At 49.0% G+C, this 17,749-nt stretch overlaps 2 protein-coding genes across 4 annotated transcripts in view; both read right to left on the bottom strand.

The window, feature by feature from the left end:
- The window catches only part of FAM222B (family with sequence similarity 222 member B), a 36,264-nt gene extending 27,662 nt beyond the window's left edge, over positions 1 to 8,602 (bottom strand). Inside the window, exon 1 of one of the 2 annotated variants that reach the window (XM_079324730.1) lies at positions 8,475 to 8,602. The gene's annotated coding sequence lies outside the window, so the exon portion shown is untranslated. The remainder of the gene's footprint in view (positions 1 to 8,474) is intronic. The other variant, XM_079324733.1, reaches the window with a different exon arrangement.
- Positions 8,603 to 9,553: 951 nt separating this feature from the next.
- ERAL1 (Era like 12S mitochondrial rRNA chaperone 1) lies at positions 9,554 to 14,731 on the bottom strand. Of its 2 annotated transcripts, none has more exons than XM_079324718.1 (11): positions 14,481 to 14,731; positions 14,268 to 14,420; positions 13,481 to 13,608; positions 13,304 to 13,381; positions 13,151 to 13,197; positions 12,727 to 12,788; positions 12,218 to 12,330; positions 11,425 to 11,784; positions 10,840 to 10,989; positions 10,545 to 10,625; positions 9,554 to 10,276 (listed from the first exon to the last, which is right to left on the bottom strand). In XM_079324718.1, exons 1-11 carry the CDS (start codon positions 14,623 to 14,625, stop codon positions 10,154 to 10,156), a joined length of 1,440 nt encoding a protein of 479 aa, XP_079180844.1. In that variant the 5' UTR covers positions 14,626 to 14,731; the 3' UTR covers positions 9,554 to 10,153. The 2 variants fall into 2 exon arrangements, with proteins under 2 accessions (XP_079180844.1, XP_079180845.1); XM_079324719.1 differs by having other exon boundaries at positions 14,538 to 14,729.
- Positions 14,732 to 17,749: the final 3,018 nt, after the last annotated feature.

The following is a 17,749-nucleotide window of genomic DNA, read 5'->3' as shown; positions in this document are numbered from 1 at the left end:
CCCTTGCCAACAAGAACCCTGCAAATATCCAGAGTTTACGTAAGCTTAACCTTCAGTCCCCATTAATGTTAACGGAATAGGAAAAAATTAACCACGGTGCAAGTAAAAAGACTGTATCTGCATTTCTAATTATACAACAAAACACAGCACGTGGCAGTATTTCCATGCACCTTGCTGGGAATAAAATAGCCAATGGACTGAGGCTTCCATTTGGAGTGGTGGATGCAAGAGCAACCAGCACTGAGGCTGTCAGAGTTAAGGGATGAGGACACGAGAATTAAGGGAAATGAAGTGACATATGTGAATGATGATAATAAAAATGTTAATAATTAGAAAAACAGTCACCTTAAAAATTTAAAATTTCATGATCTCTCCTACTTTTTAATGGCTTAGCCTACTTTTTCCAACCTAATTTGCATGATCAAAATAGGCCTCCTGCCAGGAAGCATTAAAATGGCAGCCCCCCATTGAGACAAAACTCCCTTCACCATACGAGACTGAAGGACTAATAACTATTCCTAAAAACATTTTAAATCCATTAACGTTGTTTAGCAAACACTTATTTAGAATTAGTGCCGCTATCAGAATTTGACTGTGCTCTACTAAAGTGTTTTATAAAAGCCTTTGAGGGAGGAGCAGGTCCCTCCCAAACACCTGTGCTGTCTCCAAAAAGCTGAGCACTGTCACACTCCTGAACGTTTTCCATCCCAAAACTCCAAAGCATTCTCCAAGATCAACCAGACAATTCCCAATATCTCTGTAAAATGCCAGGCTGGGCAGTTGGAAGGACCCTCCAAGATGCTCAAAGCAGCCAGACCAGAATACACCATCACCACCAACCTCTACACTCAGCAATTAATTCTATACACCAAAAAACACAGGTTAGTACCAAAATATAAACCTCAATATTACTGATGTACTGAAGATTTGGATTCTAGTAGAAATACATGGTGGTTTATACAAATTTGTCCGAGCTATGTGTTATCCTTTCAGTGCCATCTGCACAAAACCAGAGTTTTATCTAAGCATTGGATACTAAAATAAATCATTTTCTCCCTATCTATGATCTTGTTGGAGACAGACGCCACAAACCTGAGAGCTGGCGAGTGCAGGCTTGTCTAGTCACAAATAAAATTACATCCACATCAATATGATTTCTTTTTAATAAAAAAAAAATAAGGCAAACCAGGCTCTTCATATTGAAACAGGCTCAGCCAGCACCCTCCATGCCCACAGCAGACATCATGTACAGTGTGAAATTGTCAGAATAAAACTGGGATTGGCACTGTCATTTCCCCTAGTAAGAAATACCACTACCAAGAGACACATTTTAATTGCCACACATAATGAAAAGTACATGTTCATTCTCCACTTGCTGTATTACTTGGTATTTAAATTTAGGACTACAAGTCTTGGCAGGATATTTTCTGGTGACTTTAGTTTTTTGGAGTGTCTATGCCCCAGCAGATTTTTAAGAGTGAATTTGGCTAATACAACACAAATGACCCGTTTCTGTCCGTGCATGAAGGTTCTGGGGCTGCACTTCTCAAAGCATCCCCTGTGAGTGGGGACCTCTCAGTAATTAGCACAATCTGATACTGGAAACTCAGCTAATTCTAACATGGATCCCTCAGGACAGCACAGCCCATGATTTGAGAAACCTTCTTCCCAAAAGACCCTTTGTTTCTACCTGCCAAAGTCACCAAAGGCTGGTAAATAAATTGTATTCTCCAAAAGCTTTGCAAATTCCTTTCTCCTGGCTGGATACATTCTCCAACCAGCAGCCACAGCTAAAGGTTTATACAGGATCACTGAAAGCACCAAACCTGTTTTATTTTCTAATACAGAGCAACTTCTAACATCTGCAGTCACTGCTGTGAGATTGCAAAGGATTTTATTTGCCAAGTCAAGCTGTCGAAAGGCCAGATTATAAAAAATAAACACTAACCATTTTTAGATCTAACTTTCCCCCACAGACTGTGTTTTATGCCCTTTCACTGGAAATGTTACATCAGAATAAAATCAGATTTAATTGGCTCTTAAATAACTGAACAGCCACTTTAATTTTATTTCAATAGCAATAATTCATAAATCAAGCAGCTGAAATCCTAGCACGGAGTGACAAGTAAATAGAGCAGAACACAGTAAAGGAGAACACAAACACCACATGGTGAAAGGTGATTTTTCTCAAACTTCACACATCACCATTTTATGGACATCACAAAGGTACCACCACATAAATTACTGGGATCTCAAACCTGCCAGTTCATCAGCAGTAACTGCTTAACAAAGACCTCTGGATGATGATCTTTGCCCAACTGGAACTCCTAGGAGTATGGCTGGGATTTTAGCCATGGGTGCAATTTCCCTCATGCACACTAGATGGAAGTATGGAAAAAAACTTAATTCTTTCCTGTCTCAAATTAAATTCAAATGTTGAGATGTCATGATGGACTGTCACATTCTGAGAGAATAATTTTTTTCATCAGTAACTTCATTCATTGATATGCTCTAAGTAAAAATATGCCCTGAAATATTAAACTAAGCAGTGTTGAAATTAATAGTAAACATAAGAGAATATACAGCAAAAACACTAAATATATTATTTGGGCTAATTTCTAAAGTACACACATTCAATTTCTAGAGTATCTGAATAATAATCACTAATGAAATCCTTCAGAGACACTGAAGTTACATTTTTTTAAACCTTCAGGTTATTATAAGAAACACCACCTTGTCAATTAATAAGAACAGGGAATAGAAAAGGTATAAAAGGATTCATAAATGCTGCTGTAGTTTTGACTGGAAAAAAACCCCAACAGATTTGTAGAATATAGTGGGAGAGGTAAAGGGAAATAGAAAACCTGGAGTCTTGCAGAACAAGCAGATCAGAGAGCAGCAAACCTGAATGGGATTAAATTACACACAAATCTCCTGGAAACGATCTTAAAAGTGACTTGTTCCAAAACAATCCATTTCTAAATTTAAACACTAAAGAGTTCACAGACACAAAAACTAAATCAGGCAATGGTGTGACCAGGAAAAGGTGCTGGAAGAGCTGTTTTCCCACCCTACTCTGGCTTTTTCATATATTGATTTTCCTCCACGCTCATTCACAAATGCTCAGCAGAGCTGTGAACAATTTAAAGTCAAGGGATGCACAAATTACCAGCTCCAGGAACACATCACCCATTCCAGGCAAAAGCTGAGGGCTTTGCTGTAGCTGAAGAAAATAAAAACCAACCCAGAATCAGAACACACTGATGAGCTGGAAGAGAAGGGTGAGCAAATCCCTGATTTTCCCTGTCCACAACAAAGCCAAAGCACATGACATTCCTTCAGCTTAGAAGACAACAAATTAAGAAAACCAGTGCCAGAACAGAAGGGTGAACAAAGAACAATGCTGGATGAAATAATATAAAGTAGGCATGAAGGGCTCTCCTTTCCAGATGTTAAGATGACATGCTGGTTTTTATTCAGGTTTAAAAAAAGATAAGCAGAGGAGGAAGTTTACCTTGGAGAGTGGGAGCATCTGCATAATTTTTTGAAAAAGGTTCATACAAAGATTTCCTTCCAACAGAATTTAAACTACATCTATACATATATACATAGATATGTGTGGTATTGGCTCAAGACAATCACCTTAAAATATTTTTCCAAGTGTTTTCCATGCAGTAACTGCCTAGGGAGAGGAACAAAATGAATGGCAAGGGACAGCCACAGGAAAGGGCAGGACTGTGAGACACACATCCTCCAACATGCACACTCCAAGTTTAACAACATGAAGGAAAGGAGAGGGACAGCAGGATGCAGAAAAGGGTATGCTGGGGCCAGGAAATGAGAAAAGAATCCACAGTGCTCAAAACTGACTTATGGGATATTTTATCAACACAAACAGAATACACATAGGAGTATTTTTTTTTTTTTTTTTTTTTTTTTTGCATGTGTGGCTCCCACCTTAGCCAGCCCAGAGAGATTGTCCCAGTATGAGGAGGGAAATTAGAGAGAACAACTGGATGCTAGATCCACTCTGAAGAGCAGTTACACCTATTTCCACTTGCTCTCGTGTGGTTCCCAAATTAGAAACAATCAGAATCCTGCTGGAAACAATATACGGCACCTTAATTGGGTTGGCTGCACTACAGACGTCAGCAATGTATCACTTAGTAGATCATTTTCTGACTGCTTTTTTCCCCCTTTAATACTAAAAATAGCTGTACTTTCATGGTTCACCTTTCCCACATCACCTTTACTACACACACTGTAAGAAATTAAATGTTAGCACCTAAAATCCAACAGGACCCACGCCTGCTGCAGGCAGGATCTGCCACCTAATTCAGCAGAATTGTACTTAAAGGTTTGTCTCAGACGTGATGCATTTACAGAGAAGCTGTTTTCTAACACATTTCCCCCCAGCACAACTATCAATGCATCTATTTAAAAGCCTGGAGCAGTTATCTCTAAATACATCACCAACCCAGTGCTCCACGCATTCCAAGCACTCCAGAGTCCCTGCATGGGACTTGGGAATTCACATGAAAAATCTTTCCCAGTTTTCATCCTCCAGTGCTACACCCCCACTATTCCCTACCAAATCCACACTGCAGCCAAACTACATTCCTGAGAAATTATTCCAAGAATGAAATATCACCGTTTTCCTTATAAACCCTGGAAACTTGGACTAATCTTCACACACAGCATAAACAAGTTGAGCAATGGGAATACATAAACAAAGCATAATTCTTAAGCACAATGGGGGAATAATTACAGCAACAACAGAACAAATACAAAATGAGTGGAGAGGCATGGAGAGATATCCAGACAGAATGTGCTGAAATAAGGAAAAGGGACTTATAGGATCTATGAGATTGGATCAGCCATGAGCTACAGCTGCTGGTTTTGTAAGTGTTCATTTAAATCAAATTACTAAAAACATAGAAACCAGCAGCAGATGAACACAGAGGTCTCTGTCAGCTCCAGGTGAAGGCCAAGCTATGCCCTGCTTGGACAGTAAAATCAGCTTTTGAAAGATTACAATCCCTTGGAAAAATATCTTTGGGTAAAGTTCAGAACAACTTTTCTGGATGTCAGCCAGCAGAATGCCTGTTCAGGAGCTCTGTTCCTCAATCAGTATTTGGAAAGCTTTTTTTTTTTTTTTTTTAAGTAGAAAGATGAATAATGTGACAAACTCATTTTCACATTTGCAGTCAAAGTAAGGATTCTGCAGTTAAAAGAAAAATTTGCTCCAAGATCTGTGTGGTAAAGATTTTAACACGAGTCACAAAATACAATGGGAAAATGGGAATGTGGCATACCACACAAGGAATAAAAAATTCAATTACTCACTTCACTTCCTAGTTTGAGAACATTTTAAATTGTTTAAACATTTCAAATGCTGAAAATTGGAAAGGGTGGGGTGATAGACTCATTAGATGCAGAAAATTATGAAACTATTCATCCTCAGGGGCATCTTGCCCCAAAAACAGCCTCTGAAGAGTCAGCAGGGCCTGGATACAGTGTGCTACTACACAACAGTGACCTGTTACTCACCTGCTGGGTGTAGCATTTCAGTGAACTGCATGTTCTCAAAGCAATTATTTAAAAGTGCTGATCATCTGTTAAATAAGTCAAACAAATCAGGCTGTGGCTACGTTCTTGGTGGTGTATTTAGCAACTCCATAAATCCAGATCCTGCAAGTCACTTCATAAATCTGTGACTCTCCTCACTGTTACCTCACTGAAGATGAGTGAGCCAGGAATATACAGGATATAAAATGTTTTGGTGATGCAGGTTTTTGGGGTGAGAGAAGCCAGGGTAAAAGTTTCTACTTCCTCCTCTCCCCATCTCTGTGTGCTGGCCAGTAACAAGTCATGGTCTAAAATGAAGAAGAGTAAAAATGAATGGACAAACGGATGTGAAAAAGTAAAATATTGCACTGGGAATGTTGATAAAAGTTTCTATCCCACATCCAGGCATTTCAGCAAGTGCAGCAGAGGACACAAGCTGAGGCTCCTGCACATTGTCTGAGCTTCTGGGAAATAGAGATACTTTAGTCCTTGACAAAAATCCTTCCTTCTCTTGATCTGGTAACAGTTCCCAGAAGCAAGCATAGATATAAAAGCTTATCTATCAGAGGACAACTTGAAACAAATACAAATAAGGCTTAAATGAAGGCAAATATCCAAGCTGCAGAGAACACAACGGTTGCTTAATTTCACATTTGGAGAAAAAACAATACTATGTGGACATTCTCCAACATATTTTTAATGTTATTAACAGAAATAGCACTCCAGGCTGTGCTCAAGCTGAAAAAGTGTGAAACTGCTTGCAATGTGAAGTGAAATGGAGATCAAAAATACCATCTTATTAAATGGCATTTATTTGGTGCTAAGTGAATTATTTATTCAATTGAGAAGTTCACAAAATGACAGGGGGGTAAATGCAAGTGAGGTCACTACTTCATGTCAGTATCAAAGCTGATCCTTAACAGAATTTAAGCACCTGCCTTTTCTTTTATCTCAGCACAAAATGAGATTTCTTTCTTTTTTTTTTTTTTACACTTCAAAAGCCATGTAACACAACAGAATATATGCCAAGCATGCAAAAACCAGAGCATGCCAGCATCTTTCAGCAATCAGCTTTCCCTTGTCATCCATTATGTCAGATTTATCTATTTTTGCTTAATTCTTGCTCCAGCAATATGCATCCTTCCTCTCTCCAGACTATCAGGCTGGTTGGGCTGGAATTCAATACAGCTTCTTAAAATAGTTGAGAAATATTGAAAATATTTGAAGCGATGCCTGTGAATTAAAGCCAATTCATCAACTCCTCTTCCAGCTCCTGCTCGACCTGTGCTCCCCCAGACAAGGGGCAATTCTCATTTCTTCACCTCAGAGATTCTACCCAGTGTAAATACCATTTGGAAAATAAACAGCCTTTCTTTTATGGAAGCATATCTCCATGAAAGCTTAGATTCTGTGTTAATTGCAAACCTTACCCTCTGACTCTTACTCGCTTTTGATTCAAACCTTCCTCTACTGAAAACTAATAGTGAGTGCATTTGCTTTCAGGTTTGCTTTCTGTTATCACTGCTTTTCCTCTCCAAGTTTCCAGACCCTCTGGACTGGCTTTACAGGACTCCAGACCCACCTAAAAGCTCTCCCTGAATCCTTCACTCTGCTGCTGGCTGCAAAACTCAGCTCTCTCCACCTCTAACACCTGTAAGACCCTTGAACACCATCGTTCCCCACTGTTGTATGCAGCCACTTAAATGAACAGACTCTAACTGATGTTGAAATCCTTAAAAAATAAATAAGCTGAAAGGAAAATGCACCTCTCATCACTCTATTCCCTCACTGCCTATGGAGTACAGAGCACGGAATTTTCTCAGCCGGCTGCTGAATCAGACGAAGTTTCCACAGTGCACACACACACACAGACACACAATCACAAAGCCCCAGCACGTCCAGGAGGATTTATTCCATCACAAAGTCACTACCGTTGCTCCAGCACAAATGACATCACTTAGGAACCCAACCTCATCTCCTGAGAGCTCCCAGCTCCCTCCTCTCCCGCAGCGACCGGAGCAACAAAGAGCCCGGCTTGTGCAATAAAGAGGAAGAAAGTGTTGCCGCAAAAAGTTTTCCAGAAAAACTTGTATTTTCTTGAGAATGCGACTAGGGAAAAATTAAGGATTGTAGTAAGAAGTGAGCAGGACAAATTCTGAACTAATCAACCTGCAATCTGTGATTTATCCTAAACTTGTACCTAGTGCTACCAAGGGAGGGTGAGATGTCTGTGAGCCCTCGCAGGTGTTGGTCAGGGAGGTTCACACGCTGCAGAACCAAAACCGTCTCAGTACTTTGCTCCACGAGTGGACTGAGAACTGGAGTCCAGCTCTGCAGTTTCCTTCTTCTTCTTCAGACACTTGAAAATGGGTTGGTAGGGAATAAAAACGACGGATGATTTATTGACGATACCTGTTCCCTGCCCGTGGGAAAGATGGGCTTTGAGGTCCCTTCCAGCTCAAACCAGCCTGCGAGTCTCTTGCAAAGAGACACTTTTCTTGGGAAAGAATCACACAAAGGATGTGCTCGCACCGCGACCGCAATCCCCCCTTCCCCCTGACGGCACTTCTGTCGCGATAGCTGACGCACTATCGCGATCCCGGACCGTGTGCGCGGTGCCCAGGGACAGGTAACGAGGGCGCCGGGGCTACCGGGGGGCCTGGGAGACCCCGGGCTGCCGGGGTGGGAGCGACTATCGCGACACGCGGCGGGTGTCGCGACAGGGGGCGGGTCGCCACACCGGTGATGCCTCAGCGGGCGGGGGGAGGGGACGCCCGGGAAGGACAATGGTTGGGGGGGGGTACGAACCGCGGCGGTCCCGCCGCGCTGTGAGGGGGAGCAGGAGGATGATGAGGAAGAGGTGACGGTGGGGCCGCGCCCTCGCTCCCGCCGCGTGCCGCACTTACTCTCGGTGCCCCTGCCCGGGCCTCATGGCGCCGCCGCCGCTGTGCCCGCCCGGCCCCGCCGCCGCCGCCGCCGCCCGCCCCGGCCGTGCTGGCTGCGCAGCCGCCCCCGCGCACGCGCGGCCCGCGCGCCGCCCGCCCCGCCCCGCGCACGCGCACGCGCGGCCCCGCGGACACCGGGGAGAGGGAGGGAAGGGGGCGGAATGGGGGGGGCAGCGCCGCGCCGCCCCCTGCCGGTAACAGCGGGTAGTGCAGAGAGCAGCGGGGATGGGGGACACGGGGGGACACGGCAGGAACACGCTGGGGGATATGGGGGGACATTGAGGGGGCGACATGGTGGGTTCACACTGGGGGACATGGTGGGGGCACAGGGAGGACGTGAAGGAGACGTGGGGAACAGGGAGGGACACCGTGGGGACAGGGAGGACATGGGGTCATGGCAGGGGCACAAGGACATGAAGGAGCACAGAGGTGGACAGGGAGATGCAGGAAGGGGAGACAGAGGGGGCTCTGCCACAGCTCTGGTGCTGCTTACATCGAGGTCTCAACAGACACACCCCCCACACACACACACATCTGGGGTTATTCCTTCCTGGAGTTTTTTTCCAGTGATTTGCACCACTGCGATGGGCTTGCAAGGGGATAATTAACCTAATTCTCCAAGCTCATTAAGGAGCTGCAGGTCCGGAAGGTGAGAGACTTCACCCCTTTCCGTGCCAAGAGCATTTCCACTGCCCCCAGGAGTGGCTGCTGCTCTGGGCACTTGGCTCCACCCTTGGAAGCAGCAGGGGATGAAGCTCTGGGGCAGCACAGGGGGATCCTGACCCCTCCCATGACACAGCCATGCAGAGGGGACAGCTTCCCCTTGTACCCCATCCCATGAGACCCCTCCAACCTTCCTTACCCAGCTTTTCCTCCCACAAGGTGCAACCTTCAGAAAAATGCTCAGGAAACAGGATCTAAGCTCAGCTGGGAAGGAAGAATTACATGAAAGTGCCCTGGTTTGAGCTGGAATAAAACAGAGGGAAGGTGGTGGCTGTGAGATCAGGCTGCCAGGGAGGAATAAAGGAGAGAACACTCACTTGTGCTGGGGCCTCATTTTATTGCAAAGGAAATACAAAAGTTGGACAGCAGCATTCAAGAGACCACAGCAGCCCCTTCTCCTGGAAAACAAGGAAGGACACTCCTACACCCACCAACTTCAACAGGGCAGGGAGAAAAGTCAACATGAGACCATCAGGCAGGCTGGGGTGGCCTCATCCTCCTGTGTGATCATGACTCAGCCTTCAGAAGAGATTACACACATCTGCTTCATAATAATCCTTCACTGTGACCCTTTGCTTGCTACAAGGCAGGAGATGCTCCTGAACTTCCATGTACAAACACCTGGGAGCAAGGACATGAGACACAGCCCAAAAGAAGTGGGTGGCAGCTCTGGAAATGCAGTACCAGAATCATGGATGCAGCTGATTCTTTAGGGTCTGTCCCCAGTTCAGATGACAAAGAAGGTCTGGAGATTTTATTTCAGTTGAGGCCATTCCCCCAAAGGATAATATATTCCACTTCAGCCTGCTGTAGTGATTCCATCATCCCCTATCTCTGAATTGAATAAAGGTGCCAAGACACCCCCAGGTTTCTCCACATGATCAGAGAGTTCAAGGGTGTTAAAACACACCAAGTGCTCAACTCTTCACCTCCACCTTGAGCTTCAGTCGGACGTCACACAGGAAAGCATTCATCAGGTCCTGGCCAGCCTCCTGAGCAATCCTGCTGATGACCTTTCCTCCTCTTCCAATCAACATCCTCTGTGTTAAAACCCAGACAGAACATCATCACAATCACCCTTACACTGCCCAGGAGAACAGTGCAGCCACAGAAGCAATGAGGGAAATTGCAACATTAAACTGTGAGGCAACTTTGGGAAGGTTTGAGTTGCTACTGAACAGCCAGTATTGGCTACATGGCTCTTCCCAAAAGAGAGAGAGAGAAGGGATCACAGCAAAGATGCATGTGTTGGACTTGGAGAACCTCCCTTCACCCTCCCCAGCACCCCATCTTTCTTCCCTCACTCACTTTATGGGACTCCCTTGGCACCAGGAGGCTCTGCACGATGAGGAGCTCCCCACACTCTCCTTCCTCCCATATGTCTGTCACCTGCAACAGCAATAAAGCACTCAGCAACCCTGGAAAATCCTCACCACCCTCCTGGAGACACCAGCACACAAAGGTGGCCCCTTCACACACAGAAAGGGTCTTAAAGCACACCTGAGGTGCAAGGATGGAGTCATCCCACAGATCCAAACAAGGATTCTCATCACACAGCCAGAAATTCCCAATAAAACAGCTCCTGCCTGTGCACACTCCCCACCTGAGTCACTCCATAAGGCACTTCCAGGGGCAGGTACTCCAGGATCTTCTCCCTGATGATATTATCACAGATCTCTTGAGGTGACTGGTTGGTCAGGACGTCGCTGTGGAATTCCCAAGGGCCTGGCTTGGCTTGCATCAGGAGGTACCTCTGTGGGCACAGCAGATCCCCCATCACCTGCCACGTGTCACCCACAGTGCCAACACCCCTGTGCTCCTCCTGCAGAGGGCACTGCTGCTGGCCTGGCTTCAGGGCAGGGCTTTGGTATTTTGGGCAGGGAATGGAGAAAGGGAAGCTCTGAAACCCCTCCCTAGGGCTGTGTTTATCAGTCACAAAAGCCCAGAGAACCCCTGGAGCTGAGAGACAGCAGTGGGTGGATTCACTGCTGTGAACAAGCTGCTGTTTGGAGAGCCTCAGGTAAGAGTTTTGTACAGAAAACTCTGGAGATGCAGCAGGGACACATCCCACGTTGACAGGTGACACTTTTCCCCCATCCCAGGCCAGGAACAGAAGCTGAGGCTCTGATTGAAGTGCTGGGGTCCCACCCCAGTCTCCAGGTGTGACACAAGTTCAGACTGGAGTTACCTTGAGTGTATCCACCTCCTCTCCACGCAGAGCTGCCAGCATGAAGATCTCCTGGAAGTGTGGCCAGCCTTTTGTATCTTTTAGATCCTCAGGTCCATGATGCTTTGGCTCTTGGGCTTCCCCTGTGCCAGCACCCCCAACATCACTGCTCCTGTCCAAACCAGAGCCTTCCTGGGCCTGATTCCTTTCCTGCCCAAAGGGAGACCCTGTGGCCTTGCTTTCATGAAGGGGAGATTTTGCTGAAGAACTGGAATCCTGTTTAAGTGCAGATTTCACTTCCAGTTTCTTTCCATTTACAATTCCATCTGTCAGGTCAGTTGCTATTTCCAGCAGAAGAAACTTCTTCTTTAGTAAATCCACCTGAAGTCAGAGAGAGAGAGAGAGAGGGGTATCAGGATTTATCCTAAATGAAGTGGGCAGCTGGGGCCTGGATCTGAAGGAGCCACAGGAAACCACCCAGGGAAGCAGCTGCTGCAGGACAGGACAGTTTTGTGACCAGAGGCCAAACCAGAGTGTGTCAGCAGTGCTAGCACAGTTTGCACAAACTGAGAACCTGTAAGCTCTGCTGAGATTCTCTCTGGCTGACCTGACTCCTCTTCCCAGATGAATTTAAGCCCCAGACAGCAGCACAACTTCAGGGGTGCTTGTGCATGCAACAGGAACACACACACCCCTCCATACTCTGGAGCAGAGAGGAAAACCTGTGTCCTTTAACACACCAGGGACCCCAAATCCCATCACTGCTGATGCCAGGTGGTGCCTGAAGAAGACAGGAAGAACAAGCAGGATTTACCTTGTTCAGGACCAGGACACTGGGGATGTGGGGGAACTGAGACAGGCACTTGAGCACCTCCTTGCTCAGAGAGTTCCGTGTCCAGCGATCTGACACGTCCACCAGAACCAGGACTGCAGGGAAGAGGGAGGGGAAAAGGATGAATCCACATTTTCCAGAATGTTCACTTGCAGCTTTAGTCTATTGTCACTCCTCTTTTCAGGAGGGGCATGAAAATAAGAACTTTTTGACAAAACACTAAAATGCAGCTTGCCTATGTCACCCTAATGCCCTCACACATGTTAAATCTCAACATCCAAGCCCAATTATTAACCCAAAGTGCCTCCCCATGGCACCAGGCAGTTCTTATCCCCTCCTCAGCTCAATATTCCAGACCTTTTCTCTGCACTTCCTTTCTTGTTCACACTCCCCGGGCTGCCTGTACTGCCAGCAAAAACCCAAATACCACAGCTGGGAACCTGTGAGGCAGAAAAGGATTTGGTTTGATCCAAAAAAAGTTGAAAACCCACCTAAATCTGCATGTTTCATGCTGTCCCACGGGTCTGTCAGCATGGCTTCATCTAAATTATGCCTGAAAGACACATGCAAATGAGTAAATCAGACACACTTAATTATTTTTGTGTTCCTCCCCCTCAAAGTAGAGGGAAACCAGTGTTATCCCTCATTCCAGCTGCCACAAAACTGCTTTAGGGGTTGTGACATCCCTTGTCACGTGCAGATACAAAGAACCACAGACAAAAAGGCTCAAGGAACATCACAGGTTCTGTGTGCTACTAAAATGGCAATAAAAAAATTATTGGAGACAAAAATAAGGCTAAAAATATACATTTGTCTCACTCCTATTTTACAGGCTTTGCACAGTGAAAATCAAATCACATTCCTGTTTTATCAACTTGATAAGCAGCACAAACCCCCCTCCCCACACCAGTGTACCTTTTGGCTTTTAAGGGATTAGTGAGGCCAGGTGTGTCCAGAATGATCTAGAAAAAGGAAAAACAAACGTTCCAAGTCTGCCAGCAGTGAGAGGTCAGGGGAAAACCCCAGCCCTGTGCAATGAGAAGAGATCACTTTGCCTGCAGGACTCACCAGCTGCGTGTCCTGCTGTGTGATGACACCCCGGGCCTTGCAGCGGGTGGTGTGAACCTTCTTGGAGACTGGGAAAACCTGCAGGAAATTAATAAAGCACATCACATAACCAGGATATACCAAAAAAAACAAACAAACCACCCCTTGGTAGCAGGCTGAGCTGCAGGGCAGCCTCACCTTCCTGCCCAGGAGCTGGTTGGAGAGCGTGGATTTGCCGGCGTTGGGGGCGCCGATGACGGCGATTCTCAGCACCCTGGGGTGCCGGGGCTGGTCAGGCTGATTCTGCAACAGACGCCTCTGCTCCTCTGCCAGGCAGTGATTCACCAAAGAAACAGTGTTATTTTACTGATATACAGTGTTATAATGCTGATACTCAGCTGTGACAGAAGACTGAGTAACAATTTAAAGTTACAAAGTCTGTCCATTCATTACAGGTAATCCTCTAAAACACACTGCAACATCACAGGCGATCACTGAATTTATTTATTGGCACAGGATTCAAACAAATGCAAATTCACAATAACAGCCCCTCCCACCCCCTGCTTCCTATGGTAATTAGCTGGAATAGCTATTAAGCACCGATTCACTTCTTAAATTTAAGTGTGAGGTCGTTTTCGTGGGGAGGGGTCTTAAAAGGAGGAAGCAAGGAGAGTCTTCCTCACCCTAAACTCTCAACCTTTTCTATCAATGGCAATACAAATGATTTCTGGGGATAGTCCAATTTTCCAAAGAATGGGTTTCTGGTTGCATTGTCTGTGTTCCTTTGGGTCTGCTCACTGGTTTCATCTTTTCCCATTGTGAACACAGCTGAGCAAACATAAAACGACAGACAATTATTTACGTTTCAGATACCTATTCCCTTCTAACTTCTAATTATTTTCCGCAAGGAAACTAAACCCCTAGTTTCCTGGGATGGCTGTTCCAAGAGCAGGAGCCCGGGCGGGCTCGGGGCGGCGCCGCTCACCTTTGTCGGTGGCCACGGGCGGCGGGTGCTGGCCCAGAGCGGCAGGCGGGGCCTGGGCGGGGATGCCCAGGAGGCTGCCCAGAGCCGAGCTGCTCCCGCTCCAGCGGCTGGGAATCCCCAGGATCCCGCTCCAGCGGCTGCCCGGGAGGCGAGCTGGAAGAAACACCGAATAGGAACGTGGCTAAACCACACCAAGATCGCCTTCTCCCCTGCCCCACCACAAGGCCTCTCGGCCGCCGCCCCCAGAGTACGCCCGTGACCCAGTCGCACCTGCTCCCAGCCGGAGCGGCCCCGCCGCGGCGGCACCGGCGGCCCAGAGCGCGGCCCGGGCGGCGGCTGTGGCCATGGGAGCCGCCATGCTTGCCGGCCGCGGGGCACGCCGGGAAGGCGAGCTGTGCCCGCTCCCATTGGCAGACAGCGCGGGGACATAGAGAGCGGCAGCGCGGGGCCAGAGCGCCGCTGTGCCGCGGAGAATTGTGGGATAGAAACGGCCAGGAGCCGGCGGAGCTGGGCCGGGGCGGGGACGCCGGAGCGCCCCCTGCCGGCACCACTGCATAGTGCAGGTGGCGACACCTCGGGGTCACCAGTGTTCCCAGTGTCACCAGCGTCACCAGTGCCCCCACAGTGCCCTCTCAGTGCCCTCTCAGTGCTCCCAGTGTCACCAGTGCCCCCACAGTGCCCTCTCAGTGCCCTCTCAGTGCTCCCAGTGTCACCAGTGCCCCCACAGTGCCCTCTCAGTGCTCCCAGTGTCACCAGTGCCCCCTCAGTGCCCTCTCAGTGCTCTTGGTGTCACCTGTGTCACCAGTGCCTCCCTGGTGTCACTCTGTCACAAGTGCCTCCCCCAGTCCCCCCTCAGTGCTTTCGGTGTCACCAGGGCCTCCCCAGTGCCCTCAGTGCTCCCCGTGTACCCAGTGACCCCAGGGCTCTCAGTGCTCCCAGTGCCTCCAGTGCTCCCAGAGCTTCCTGTCACATAGTAGAGCACTCACAGTGCTCCCAGTGATCCCCATCACACAGCCCAGTGAGCCCCGGTGCCTTCTACAATACACCCCACAGTGCAGTCCTGTGTCCCCAGCACCCCAAGTCCTTCCCCAAGATACCCCTGTGCCCCTCTATGCCCGAACACACCCGAAATTCCATCACACCCCAGTGCACCCCACTGCACCCTTGAGCCCCCAAGTCCACCCCAGTCGCTCATTTCCACCAGCCTGGAACCCCCAGAGGATGTGGTGAGGAAGGAGACACAGAGCCGTGGTTCTGAAACTCTCTTTATTGTCCTGTGCCCATCCCCAGGGTTCCATCACTGTGTCCATGCCACCCCATTCTGTGCCCTTCCCGTGCCATCCCTGTGCCATTCCGTGACATTCCCGTGCCATTCCGTGCCGTGCCGCGTGCCCGGCCGTCGGCAGAACCGTTACCATTACTAAACTCAGTAATGGTAACGGTTTCCCCGCCGGCCGTGAGTCCCTGGCTGTGTCCAGATCTTCCCCCAGCCCGGGATGTCCCATCCCGCCCCCCAGCCCGTGTCACACATCCCCGGTGCCCCGGGCCGTGGTGCCGGTGCTCGGTGCCGGCGGGAGGAGGTCGGTGCAGCCCGGGGAGTACATCATCTATACTGTAGTGTCTCATAGCCAACTTACAGTATACGATGATATCCTGCCCGGGACAGCGTGGAGAGGAGAGCAGAGCCTGCAGGGGACAGCGCGGTTAGGGAGCACAGCCCGTTCCCACCCCGGTGTCACCCTCACCCATCCCTGTCCCCCGGTTCTGTTGCCTCCCCGCCCTAGCACCTCTTTACCTACTCTTCATCCCTCCCAATTCCACCACCCCAGAGCAGGATAGAGGTTCTGAGTGGCTTCCCTACACAGGTATTCCGCCTAATCCCTCCTTGTCACCCCATTCCCACCACCCTGGAGAAGAGCAGAGGTTCCCAATCGCCCCCTCACCCCAACACCCCCCAGCCCATCTTTCCCCCCAGTCCTGCTGCCCCAGAATGGGATTGAAGGCTCCCAATTGCCTCCCCAGCACAGCATCCCCCAACCCCTCCTTTTGTCCCATATCCACCATCTCAGAGCAGGACAGAGCTTCCCAAAATCCCACTTTTGTCTCCCCCAGCCCCACCCTCCCGAGCAGAGCAGCAGCTCCCCAGGAGGTGGCACCTACCTATGGGGGTGGCACTGGGGCTTTGTGGGGTGCTGGATCTGCACCCGCCTTATAAAACCTGCTCTGCCTCATCTGCATATCTCACATCTGCACTGCACAGCTGGACGGGGCCTTTTAACCCCTTCATGCCCAGGGGGGCACCGCCCCAAGCTGCAACCCCCACCCAGCCTGGCATTGTCCATGGGGGGATGTGGGGCTTGTAAGGGGCCACCCTCTGTGTCTTCCACATCAGGGTGGCCCCCATCCTCCTGTGGTCACCAGCATTATCCCTTCCCGTAGTTATGGGGAGTCTGAACTGGGAGCTTCCCACAGTAAACTGGTTCCCAGTGGTGTTGGACAGGACAGGGCCCAGGAGGGACACCTGGGAATGGGGGATCCCCCGCACAGGCACCCTCAGTTGAGGTACAGGGAGCCTGTGTCCCTCTGGGGTGGGTGACCTCTGTAGTGCTGTGCCATATTTGCTCCCCTGAGGGACATGACCCCCAGTAGTGTGTCTCCAAAACAAAGATTTGCCCTCCTGCCTTTAGGGACACCCTAGAAATACATTCCCCCTCCCAGGGGGATGTGACGGTTTGAGGGATCTATCCCCCAGTTAAGTGTCCCCAAAGGACATGATCCCCTGGCCACATGTGTCCCCAAGAGGTCTGTGTCCCCTCATTGCAATGGCCCTGGTCATACTTGTCCCCTGACTACACATGTCACCAAATGGCTCCACCCCTCGACCATGAGTGTCACCTGTCTGTGCATGACCCTGATCATTTGTGTCCCCCAGCCCTGTCTGTCCCCACAGGGCCACATCCTGCAGCCAGAGCTGTGCCATTGTCTCGGGTTGTTTTGGCCAGGGCAGGCTGGCATTCCTGGAAATGGGCTGGGGGGAGGTGATAATCCCCTGCCCCGATAAGCAGCAGCCTCTGGCTATCAGGGACCCTGCCCTGCCACACAAGGTGTCTCTGGACCCACTGTCACCCCTGGGTGGCAGGAACAGGGGCAGAATGGCCCACACTCCCCCTGGCCTGGGCAGACCCTGGCAGGAGGGGGCACAGGGTCAAGCCCTGGTCTGAGCCTGTCCCAGGGCATGAAGTTCTGGGGACTTGGGGGCTGCAAGGGACCTCCTGTTTCAGTCTCTCTTGTGACCCAGAGGTGTCCTGGAGCCTGTAGTGTTCCCCAAACTGTGGTACAGGGACCCCAGCATGCAGAGCAGTGACATAAAGTGTCCCTGATCCCCCAAACTCTGCCAGCTCCAGGTGAGTCCCAGGGGATTATCCCCATGGGATTATCTCCATGCTGGCTGTCCTGCCAGCCCTGCTGCCTGCTCAGTACTG

This window comes from Erithacus rubecula, assembly GCF_903797595.1.
Source record: "Erithacus rubecula genome assembly, chromosome: 22".
Taxonomy (NCBI): Eukaryota; Metazoa; Chordata; class Aves; order Passeriformes; family Muscicapidae; genus Erithacus; species Erithacus rubecula.
The sequence above is the reverse complement of the archived record's forward strand: the minus strand, read 5'-3'. Positions and strand labels throughout refer to the sequence as shown.